The sequence below is a fragment of the Staurois parvus genome, unplaced genomic scaffold (assembly GCF_062004578.1).
Source record: "Staurois parvus isolate SC_StPar_1 unplaced genomic scaffold, SC_StPar_1.0 ptg001245l, whole genome shotgun sequence".
Taxonomy (NCBI): Eukaryota; Metazoa; Chordata; class Amphibia; order Anura; family Ranidae; genus Staurois; species Staurois parvus.
This window is the reverse complement of record NW_028319041.1, coordinates 924,344-936,166: the sequence shown is the minus strand read 5'-3', so window position 1 is coordinate 936,166 and position 11,823 is coordinate 924,344. Positions and strand designations below refer to the sequence as shown.

The 11,823-nt window shown below is 42.8% G+C and overlaps 1 protein-coding gene across 1 annotated transcript; it reads left to right on the top strand.

Moving 5' to 3' along the window:
• Positions 1-9,618: 9,618 nt before the first annotated feature.
• On the top strand, positions 9,619-11,382 carry LOC149437922 (gap junction gamma-1 protein-like). Its single transcript, XM_089660484.1, has one exon. The coding sequence runs from the start codon at positions 9,635-9,637 to the stop codon at positions 10,868-10,870; it is 1,236 nt and encodes a 411-aa protein (XP_089516610.1). The 5' UTR covers positions 9,619-9,634; the 3' UTR covers positions 10,871-11,382.
• Positions 11,383-11,823: the final 441 nt, after the last annotated feature.

Genomic DNA, 11,823 nt, shown 5'->3' with positions numbered 1-11,823 from the left:
AGCTTCCCCTCCAATATTAAACATGGTGAGGACAGGAGGGGAGGTCATGGAGCACCATATATGGTTTAGACATGCCCTACAGAGCTTCCCCTCCAATATTACACCTGGTGAGGACAGGAGGGTAGGTCATGGGGCACCATATATGGCTTAGGCATGTTCCAAAGAACTTGGGAGGCCTTTGAGTTACTCATCACACAGCTAGGTGGCCTGGGTGCCTGAAGAAGTACCTCAATCTTAAAGGTGGGGAACTTGGCTCAAAGTAATTTTTTATCATGCCCCATGTTCCTCTCAGTTGGGATTTCATGGCATTTCTATGTACTTGTTCCAGAGTTTCGTTATCTACAGCTGGTTAACGGCCTTCAGACCCCTGTAAGATCCATCATCATTAAAGCAGCTATCCATCACACACTATATCCTCCCAGACCGGCCTCATTATTGAAAGAGTAGGAAACATTTTCGTGTAAGAAGGAACTGCAGGTCAAAAAGTGACATCTAATAATGTGGCGGGGTGTGTGCAAGAAGTGACTTTTCCAGGCAGAGCCATGAGCAAGACTAACATTTAGGCATGAGGAACACGCTTAAAGGGAAAGCATACCCTATATTTAGTGACTCAAGGTTTCCTGGCCACATGCTCTCCTGGGATGGCTGCGTGACATTTTTCAGGGTGGGTGACAAAAAAGGGCCATGCTCTAGCTCAGTGGTGGTCAACTTTCTTCATATAGGGGGCCTCAAGTGTGGCATGTGACATCACTAAAGGGCCACACATAAAATTCAGTGAATATTCAGTGTCAGAGACAGCAGACATACAACAGGAAATAGTCAAAGACATGCAGACATTGTATGGAAGATAGTTAGAGACTGCAGACATAGTAACAAAGATGGTCAGAGACTGCAGGCATAGTAACAAAGATGGTCAGAGACTGCAGGCATGATACAGGAGATGGTCAGAGACTGCGGACATACTACAGGAGATGGTCAGAGACTGCGGACATACTACAGGAGATGGTCAGAGACTGTGGACATACTACAGGAGATGGTCAGAGACTGCGGACATACTACAGGAGATGGTCAGAGACTGTGGACATACTACAGGAGATGGTCAGAGACTCCAGATATGATACAAAAGATGGTCAGAGACTACAGGCATGGTACAAGAGATGATCAGAGACTGCAGACACGATACAGGAGATTATCAGAGACTGCAAGCATGATATAAAAGATGGTCAGAGACTGCAGAAATGGTACAGGAGATGGCCAGAGACTGCAGACATACTACAGGAGATGGACAGAAACTGCAGGCGTGGTACAGAAGATAGTCAGAGACTGCAGACATGATGCAAGAGATAGTCAGAGACTGCAGACATGATGCAAGAGATAGTCAGAGACTGCAGATATGGAACAGCAGATGGTCAGTGACTGCAGACGTACTACAGTAGATGGTCAGAGACTACAGACATGATTCAGGAGATGATCAGAGACTGCAGACATGATGCAAGAGATAGTCAGAAACTGCTGACATAGTACAGCAGCCGGTTAGAGGCTGCAAACGTAGCACAGTAGATGGTCAGGGACTGCAGACATGATACAGGAGAAGGCCACAGACTGCAGACATGATACAGGAGATGGTCAGAGACTGCAGATATGATACAGGAGATGGTCAGAGACTGAAAATATGGTACAGGACATGGTCAGAGACTGCAGACATGATACAGGAGAAGGCCACAGACTGCAGACATGATACAGGAGAAGGCCACAGACTGCAGACATGATACAGGAGATGGTCAGAGACTGCAAATATGGTACAGGAGATGGTTAGAGGCTGTGAACATGCTGCAGGAGACTGTGAGCATGCTCTAGGAGTTGTTTCAGATTGGGGACATGCTTAAGGAGACAGTAATAGACCGGAGACATATTATATGAGACTGCTAGACATCACTACTATAACAAGGCAATAGGGAATCTCTGATTAGTGTCTCCAGGGAACCCAAGGGCTGCACACAAAGAGCCAAAGGGCTGCAAGTTAGGCTCCTGGGCTTTAGCTGCTTGGGGGGGGGGGGGGGGCGGTGAACTGTTTATTGCAGCAGTATTGAGGGGGTGTTTCAAATTGTTGGAGACCAGGGCAGAGCTTGTGTGTGAGAGTAATGGCCCAACTTCCCAAGGTTCTACAAGAGTATCATCTGCGCAGTCTCTGACCATCCCTGGTATTATGCCCATAATATCTGCCCATCTCCTGGATTATGTCCACAGTCTCTGACTATCTCTTGTATCATGCCCATAGTCTTTGACTATATCCTGTTGTGTGTCTGCTGCCTCTGACACTGAATATTCAATTAATTTTATGTGCAGACCCTTGGTGATATTGAGGGCATCCCATATCAAGAACAATGACCACCACTGGTGTAGACCTCCATTGGATGCCAGGATAGCCGTAAGACAGGGGCGGACTGACCATTTCAAAACTTGGGCACTGCCCGAGGGCCCGGGGTCAGTAGGGGGCCCCATGAGATGCCCCTGGTACCTTTTTCATAGGCTTTTTTGAGTTTGGGCAAGGACACGGGGGCCCCATGATCTACTATTGAGTTGTCAGTCCGTCCCTGTCCTAAAACATATATATATATACTTTGTGTGAAACATCAAGTTTAGGTTTTCACTTTCTACACCAGATGCGCCCATAAACTCCAATGTCTCCTCTTCAGTTTGAATACATATTGGTTCTGCTCTGAGATTACCTGGGCATGTCGGAATGAAGCCTCAAATATTGCTACTTCAGGGGGATATTCACTATTATAAGCGCAGACGAAAAAAAAAAGTTGAAGGTATTTTCGGTTCTCCCAAGGAATGCCTTGTGCAGAATATCTAAGGACACATTCCTCACAGCGAGATTAATTTGGAATATTCCCAACCTAAATAAGGGGGGTTGTTGAATCACTGTACTGTCTCCAGTGTAAACAAGCAGGGGATATCCTCTCACATCAAAGTTTAGCCTTCTATTCTATGTTATAGCAGTGATGAGTTTGCTGGAACGGGTGTTGATTTCCCAGGGCTATTGTGAATTTTCTTTTTTTTTTTCTGCAGATGAGACTAGGTTGCCAAAAACTTTTATAGCTCTTTGGAAAACTGAAGAAAATACATGAATAGGCGTTAAAATGTCACAATTACAGAAGGTTAGATAAACAGCATCGCTCTCTCCAGGGTAAGCGGCCGTGGGTCCTTAGTTATGGGTTAATGGTACAAAAAAGTGATTGGCAATTCGCATTAAAAAAGGTTTTGTGAATTTTTAGAGAGGGAATTTGTGTAATAGGAACAAAGTTTGAATTTTTTTTTTAACCTTTTTATGTTTACCAGTAGACTGGTCACCTACACCCAGGGTGGATAAAAATCAATGATTTTTTTTAAAAAAATCAAAAAAATCAGATTTTTTTGATTTAAATCGGATTTTTTTTAATTTAAATCGTATTTTTTTTATTTAATTTGGATTTTTTTTAATTTAAATCAGATTTTTTAAATTTAAATTGGATTTATTTTATTTAAATTGGATTTTTTTTATTTAAATCTGATTTTTTTAAATTTAAATCTGATTTTTTTTATTTAAATCTGATTTTTTTTTTATTTAAATCAGATTTTTTTGATTTAGATTGGATTTTTTTTAATTTAAATCTGATTTTTTTAATTTAAATCGCATTTTTTTTTTTTTAAATCGGATTTTTTTTATTTAAATCGGATTTTTTTAATTTAAATCGTATTTCTTTTATTTAAATCGGATTTTTTTATTTAAATCATATTTCTTTTATTTAAATCGGATTTTTTTTATTTAAATCAGATTTTTTTTATTTAAATCGGATTTTTTTTAATTTAAATCGGATTTTTTTTTATTTAAATCGGATTTTTTTTAATTTAAATCAGATTTTTTTATTTAAATCGGATTTTTTTTTATTTAAATCGGATTTTTTTAAATTTAAATCAGATTTTTTTATTTAAATCGGATTTTTTTTTTATTTAAATCAGATTTTTTTAATTTAAATCGGATTTTTTTTTCATTTTAAATCGGATTTTTTTTATTTAAATCGGATTTTTTTAAATTTAAATCAGATTTTTTTTATTTAAATCAGGTTTTTTTTTTAAATATAATGCTTTTTGAGGAAAATATATTACCATCCAAAGGTTATTCCATCATGAAATAAAGATTAGTTTTTTAATTATGTAGAATAAGGCTGTATATGTTTAATTTTTTTGGTAAATAAATTCCATGAATCCATTCACAATGTCATGCTCTTCCAGAGGTTTTTGTAAGATTATTGGGCAGTTTCTCTGCCTACAAGATATTATCACAGATGTTGGTTTACTTGGTTCTCAAAACTGAATGTGACTCAGCGGAGATCACAGGCCTCTTCTTCACAGCAAAAATGTTATAACATGAACAGAGTTAAGAAAAAGACCTTCATCCTAACTTCTACAAACCTCTGAATACAGAATCAACCCCTCCAGTGCTAAGTTTCAAGAAGTTCAGTGAATAGAATAGAAACAATATTTTTCTGATTGTTTGGAGTGGAATAGATCTGCACAAGAAGAAAGTGAAACTAATGCAGGCCATAGATGGGTCGAAAATCGGCCGATTTTTCTTTTAAAAAAACGAACAATCGGTCGTTCAAGTGGCCGACGTTACCACCAATGGTAAAAAAAATCGGCCGATTTTCATCCCGTCTACAGCCGGCAAAAAGTGTCCCTGCAGAGAGCTCCGCTATTTCTGACAGTTCTCTGACAGTTCCTTCACATTTACAGCGGTTGAAACATTGTATCTATTTGTTTCCATTTAGGATACAGATGTTTTTATTCGGAAACAAATAGATACAATGTTTCAACCGCTGTAAATGTGAAGGAACTGTCAGAGAACTGTCAGAAATAGCGGAGCTCTCTGCAGGGACACTTTTTGCTGGACTGGAATTCTTCTTATTTTCATCCTACTTCTTCTTCTTCTTCTTCTTCTTCTTCATCCTCATCCTCTTCTTCTTCATCCTCATCCTCTTCTTCTTCTTCATCCTCAACCTCTTCTTCATCCTCATCCTCTTCTTCTTCCTCATCCTCTTCTTCTTCTTCTTCATCCTCATCCTCTTCTTCTTCATCCTCATCCTCTTCTTCTTCTTCTTCATCCTCATCCTCTTCTTCTTCTTCATCCTCTTCTTCTTCTTCTTCATCCTCATCCTCTTCTTCTTCATCATCTTCTTCTTCTTCATCCTCATCCTCTTCTTCTTCTTCTTCTTCATCTTCTTCTTCTTCATCCTCATCCTCTTCTTCTTCTTCTTCATCTTCTTCTTCATCTTCTTCTTCTTCCTCATCCTCATCTTCTTCTTCTTCTTCCTCATCCTCATCCTCTTCTTCTTCCTCATCCTCTTCTTCATCCTCATCCTCTTCTTCTTCTTCTTCATCCTCATCCTCTTCTTCTTCATCATCCTCATCCTCTTCTTCTTCATCCTCATCCTCTTCTTCTTCATCCTCATCTTCTTCATCCTCATCCTCTTCTTCTTCTTCCTCATCCTCTTCTTCATCCTCATCTTCTTCTTCCTCTTCTTCATCCTCTTCTTCATCCTCTTCCTCTTCTTCTTTTTCTTCTTTTTGTCTTCCTCTTGCAGGTCACTGCTCATGCGCAGATTTTTTATCGGTAAAAAATCGGCCGATTGGCCCATTAATGCCGCGAAAATCGGCCGATCGGCCGATTTTTTTCCAACTTTACCAAAAAAAAAACTGGACAAAATCCCGAAAAACGGCCGACCAAATCGCCCACTAACGATCCGAAAATCGGCCGATTTTCGACCCATCTATGGCCTGCATAAGTGTGAGGAGGGAGGGGCTGACAGTCTAAGTTTCTTAAAATATATATATTTTGTTTAGCCAAATTAGTTAACAAACATGGATGTTTGTTTAAGCAATTAACATCTGCTGGAATGTTATTGTTTCAGTTGAATAAATCTATTTAAATTGTTATTATTAAGGTAATGATTATTTTTCTCCTTCCTAAGTACAACAGAAAAGTTGTCCAAATATGAATGATTAACCTATTAAACTGGGGATAAAAAAACTAAAATGAAAAGTTGTTATTCTAAAAATCTTCATCTACTTCCATATTAAAGTTACACCAGCAAGAATTAGTCTTTATGTAGAAAACTAGGATTTACATCCAGCCTTACTGACTAGTGATTTAAATCAAATCCACCCTGGCTACACCTGTGGAGAAGGCTAAAATTTGTAAAAATATAATAATTACCATGTAAAAAGATTCTATAGCGGATCTTTTTGAGATGTTAATTTTTTAAAGCTATTTCATATAAAAGACAGATGAATGCAGCTTTGTATTTAATAATGAATCGTTAAAGCCTAACTTAACCCTTCCCCCGAATGCCCAAATTAACCCTCCCCCCTACTTCCCTTCAGATCTTCCTCCATCCCACCTGCTAACCGCCAAAGCTAATGGCCACTATTCAGTGCTCCTACTCCTCGACCTCTCCGGGGCTTTCGACACAGTCGACCACCCCCTCCTCCTCAAAAAACTACACTCCCTCGGCCTCAGAGATTCTGCTCTCTCCTGGCTCTCGTCCTACCTATCACAAGGCTCCTTCAGCATTACCTATAACGCTACCACGTCCCCCTCACTCCCCCTCTCTGTCGGGGTCCCTCAAGGCTCTGTCCTCGGGCCCCTTCTCTTCTCCATCTACCCCTCCTCCCTTGGCCAACTGATACACTCTCACCGCTTCAACTACCACCTCTATGCCGACGACGCGCAAATCTATCTCTCAACCCCCCACCTCACCCCCTCAGTCTCCACCCGAGTCACTAGCCTACTGAACGACATATCAGATTGGATGTCGCTCCACTTCCTTAAAATGAACCTCTCCAAAACCGAGCTCCTAGTTTTCCCTCCAGCCCGCGCACCTCCACCCCCCACTGACTTCTCCATCACGTCCAACAATGCCACCATCAGGCCCACCCCGCAAGCCAGAGTACTTGGTGTCATTCTTGACTCCAATCTATCCTTCCAACCCCAAGACCAATCGCTAACAAACTCATGCAGACTCCACCTCCGCAACATCACCAAAATCCGCACGTTCCTAACTCCAGAAACCACTAAACAGCTCATCCACTCCCTCATCATATCACGACTCGACTACTGCAACTCCCTCCTCACTGGCCTGCCTCGCCGCTGGCTATCCCCGCTTCAGTCCATCCTGAATACTGCAGCCAGACTCATCCACCTTACCAACCGCTCCGTTTCCGCCACCCCCCTCTGCCAATCCCTCCACTGGCTTCCAATTGCCCAACGGATCAAATTCAAAATGCTAACGCTGACGTACAAAGCTGTCCATAATACTGCCCCGAACTACATCACCGACCTAATATCCAAATACCACCCAAAACGCACTCTCCGCTCCTCACAAGACCTCCTTCTCTCTAGTTCCCTGGTCTCCTCCTCCCATGCCGCCTCCAGGACTTCTCCAGGGCTTCCCCCATCCTCTGGAACTCCCTACCCCAATCCATCACACTATCACCTACTCTCCTTTCGGCGCACCCTGAAAACCCATCTCTTCAGGGAAGCCTACCCCCTGCTAATTGCCGATCTCCTCCACTCTTCCTACCACAGCTATTTCCTCCTGTACCACTATCCCCTCCCTCCTAGATTGTAAGCTCCAAGGAGCAGGGCCCTCGAACCCCTCGTGTATCACATTGTATTGTAATTGTACTGTCTCATGTATTGTCTCCCATTGCAATGTACAGCGCTGAGCGAACTGTTGGCTCTTTATAAATACTGTATAATAATAATCCCTGAGGGCCTAACTCAATGCTCTAACCTACCACCCCTCATTTCTTAGTCTCTTTCCCCTCCCCCTGAGGGCCAAAACCAGAGCTCCCTCCTACCACCCTTCAGTCATTCCCCCTCCTAAGGAAGGCCTAATTTAATACTTCCAACTACAAACCTCTCGGTCCTTTCCCCTCCTCAGGAGGACCTCACTCAATGCTCCCACCTACTGCTCCTTAATCTCTTCCTCCTTCCCCTGTGGGCCCAAATCAGTGCTACCCCTACCACCTTTCAGTCACTCCCCCACCCACTAAGGGTCCAACTTAACATTTCCCACTACAAGCCCCGCAGTGCTTCCCCCTCCCGAGAACTCCACTCATTGCTCCCACCTACCACCTCTCAGTCCTTCTCTCTCCCCCTGAGGGTCAAACTCAACTTTCCCTCTTCCGCTCGTCAGTTATTCCTCCTCTCACTGAGGTCCCAACACAATTATCCCACATGTGGCTCCTCAATCCTTTCCCCACCCCCTGAGGGCCCCACTCAACACTCCCACCTACCGTTCTTTGGTCTCTTCCTCCTCCCCCTGAGGGCCCAAAACAGAGCTCCCCCCTTCCACCCTTCAGTCATTTCCCTTCCCTCTAAGGGCCCAACTTAACACTCTCAACTACCACTCCTCAGTCCTCCCTCCTCCCCCTGGGGACCCATCTCAATGATCCCACCTACCACCTCTCAGTCCTTCTCTCTCCTCCCGAGAGTCCAAATTAACTTGCCCTCTTCCACCCCATCAGCCATTCCCCCTCCCAATAAGAGCCCAACTCAGTGCTCCCACCTACTGCCCCTCACGCCTTTCCCCTTCCCTTGAGGGCCCAACTCATTGATCCCATCTACTGCGTTTCAGTCCTTCCCCCTCCTCCCAAGGTTGCAACTCAACTTACCCCCTTCCTCTCCTCCGTCCTTCCACCACTTAGGGACTCAATTTGTTTTTACTGATTATTGGTTTATGAGTGCACAATACTTATTATTTTTATGTTTTCTTTTCTGTCAGTGATACACAGAGGGTGCAAGCTTGCTAATTTTTTGTTCATTTTAATGTGCGGTCACATTTATTATTTTTATATAATTCTCCCACCAACCAGGTCTCTTTCCTTCTCTCTCCCTCCATGGGTCAAACTCAACTTTCCCCCTACCTGCTCTCAGTCCTTCCCCCCTCTTAGGGCCCTTACCACCCTTCAGTCCTTCCTGCTCCCTCTTAGGGCCGAACTCAACACTCCCACCTACCACTCCTCAATCTTTCCCCCACCCCATGAGGGTCCAACTCAAAACTCCCACCTACCCATCCTTTGTCCTTTCCTTTGACTTGGTTTTGGACTCTTGAAGTCCCTGTACAACAGCATTCATAGGGGGAATGGAAGATAGCATCAAAGGGAGCCACAAGACCAAGTGAGCTGAATGCAAGTGTGCTGGCAAGGAATTTGCTAATGGGCAGGGAGATGAACTCATCAACCAGCTGTTGTTCTTCCATTTTCCATTCAGCAGGCTGAGGGTGCAGAGAGGACACCACTGTATTCCTATGAGAGGTGTCATCCACCTGGCTGTTTTGTGTAACACAGCTATGTAAATATCAGAACTGGATGGACAGAAATGCATACCCTTTTGTGGATAAACCTGCTCTCATTTATGTATTTCATCTGTGTATTTAGATTTAGTTTGCCTGAAGTTCAGCTTTAAGCTATCATAATGGTCTTTCTGGGATAGATGAATGAAGTTTAATAGCCAAGCCTAATACAATTGAATTCATGTTTTGTTTTTTTGTTTTTTTTCTTTTTAGGTTATAAATGAATAGCCCTTATGCCCAACATGAGCTGGAGTTTTTTAACCCGTCTTCTAGAAGAAATTCACAATCACTCCACCTTTGTGGGGAAGGTCTGGCTCACCGTCTTAATCATCTTCCGAATAGTCTTAACTGCCGTCGGCGGAGAATCGATTTACTCCGATGAACAAAGTAAATTTACGTGTAACACAAAGCAGCCGGGCTGCGAGAACGTCTGCTATGACTCCTTTGCACCGCTGTCACACGTACGGTTTTGGGTCTTCCAGATCATCATGATATCGGCTCCATCGGTTATGTACCTGGGCTATGCCATCCACAAGATTGCCCGGGCTGCCGAGAACGACAGGCGGAAACATTTGCAAAAGAAGAAAAAAAAGTCTTACTTGAGATGGCGGACGGGCGAAAACGTAGAAGATCCTGAGGATGACGAGGAGGAGCCCATGATCTATGAGGCTCCAACAGAACCAGAAAAAGTGGAAAACAAAGACAAAGAAAACAAAAAACATGATGGTCGAACGCGTATTAAAGAAGACGGACTGATGAAAATGTACGTCTTTCAGCTTTTGTCAAGGGTTGTTTTTGAGGTTGGCTTTTTGATAGGTCAATATTATTTGTATGGCTTCCAAGTCTTGGCCAATTTCCAGTGCAGCACATTCCCGTGTCCACACATTGTAGACTGTTTTGTGTCTAGACCAACAGAGAAGACAGTATTTCTGCTGATTATGTATGCTGTGAGCTGCCTGTGCTTGTTGCTCAATATCTGTGAGATGTTTCACCTCGGAATTGGGACCCTGAGGGACGTAATTCGCAGCAAGAGGACTACTACCACCAGGCAGCCACCCTACAATTATTCATACCCAAAGAATATCACTTGCCCTCCAGAATACAATATGGTGGTGAAGTCCGACAAGTCCACAAAAGTGCCCAATAGCGTCATGGCCCATGAACAAAACTTGGCCAACGTTGCCCAAGAACAGAATTGCACAAGCCCTGACGACAACGTTCCATCAGACCTCACCACCTTACATAAACATTTGAGGGTTGCCCAAGAACAGTTAGACATTGCATTCCAGAGCTATAACTCTCAGGTCAATGGCCAGACATCAAGGACCAGTAGTCCTGCTTCTGGGGGGACGGTGGTGGAGCAAAATCGGGTAAACACTGCACATGAAAAGCAAGAAACAAAGCCCAAGGCTAGCTCAGATAAAAGTAGTACCAGCAGCAAAGATGGAAAAACTTCCGTATGGATTTAATCTGAGATTTAACAGGAAAGAAAATATTAAAATCCACTGGAATTCTGAATTTTTGTTAACATGCCAGTAATGGTTCCTTAGTTCAGGACCGAAGCACAATTTAAAATAAAATACTAAATACAATTTTTTACTTTTTTTCTACTTTTTTTTTTTCTAACCAAATACCAAGTATATGGCTTTATACATTCATATCTACTTACATTTTTCTAACTATCTGGAGAAACGGGGTAATACTCGATACTTTCAGGATTTACCACCATGAAGGACTACAAACAATCGCTTCGAGGGCCTCTCACTTTATTTCTACTCTATAGAATGGGTAATTCCCAATTAATTCCTCAACGGGACCCCTGGTTCTGTAGACTGAAAAGTCAGCTGGAATAACTGCTTTGCACAAAATAACTAATGGGATACAGACTGGGAAATGACAATTTATTCTGTAACTGAAATGGTTTTTTTTTGTTTAATTTGTAAGATATTGTTTTTATATAAAAAAAAGAACGTGGTTCAAATCATGTCTGAGTGTCTTTTACTTTTGTGACTGTTCTGTTGGCTCCAATCTAAGCATTTATAGTGTGATCTCTGGAACTTACAGTTGTGATGAGATAGCGATAACTTCAACCTCTGATGGATACCACAGTCAGTGACTCAATGAGAATGTCATCTTGTAGATCTTGTGAATTTTATTCCATAAACTGAGAGAATCTTACAACAATGAAATTCCATAGGTCAAAAGAACATGCTGTTTCCTGCTCCATGCCATGAGGCTTACTGCAATGTATCTCTGAGAAAGGGGGAGGGCCAGGGGCGGACTGACAACTCATGGGGCCCCCGGGCAATAGGGGATCATGGGGCCCCTGTGTCCTTGCCCAAACTCATAAAAGCCTATGAAAAAGGACCAGGGGCATCTCATGGGGCCCCCTACTGACCCCGGGCCCTTTGGGCAGTGCCCG

Coding starts and splice junctions, on each gene's coding strand:
- LOC149437922 (XM_089660484.1), top strand. CDS start 9,635: ATGCCCAACATGAGCTGGAGTTTTTTAACCCGTCTTCTAGAAGAAATT.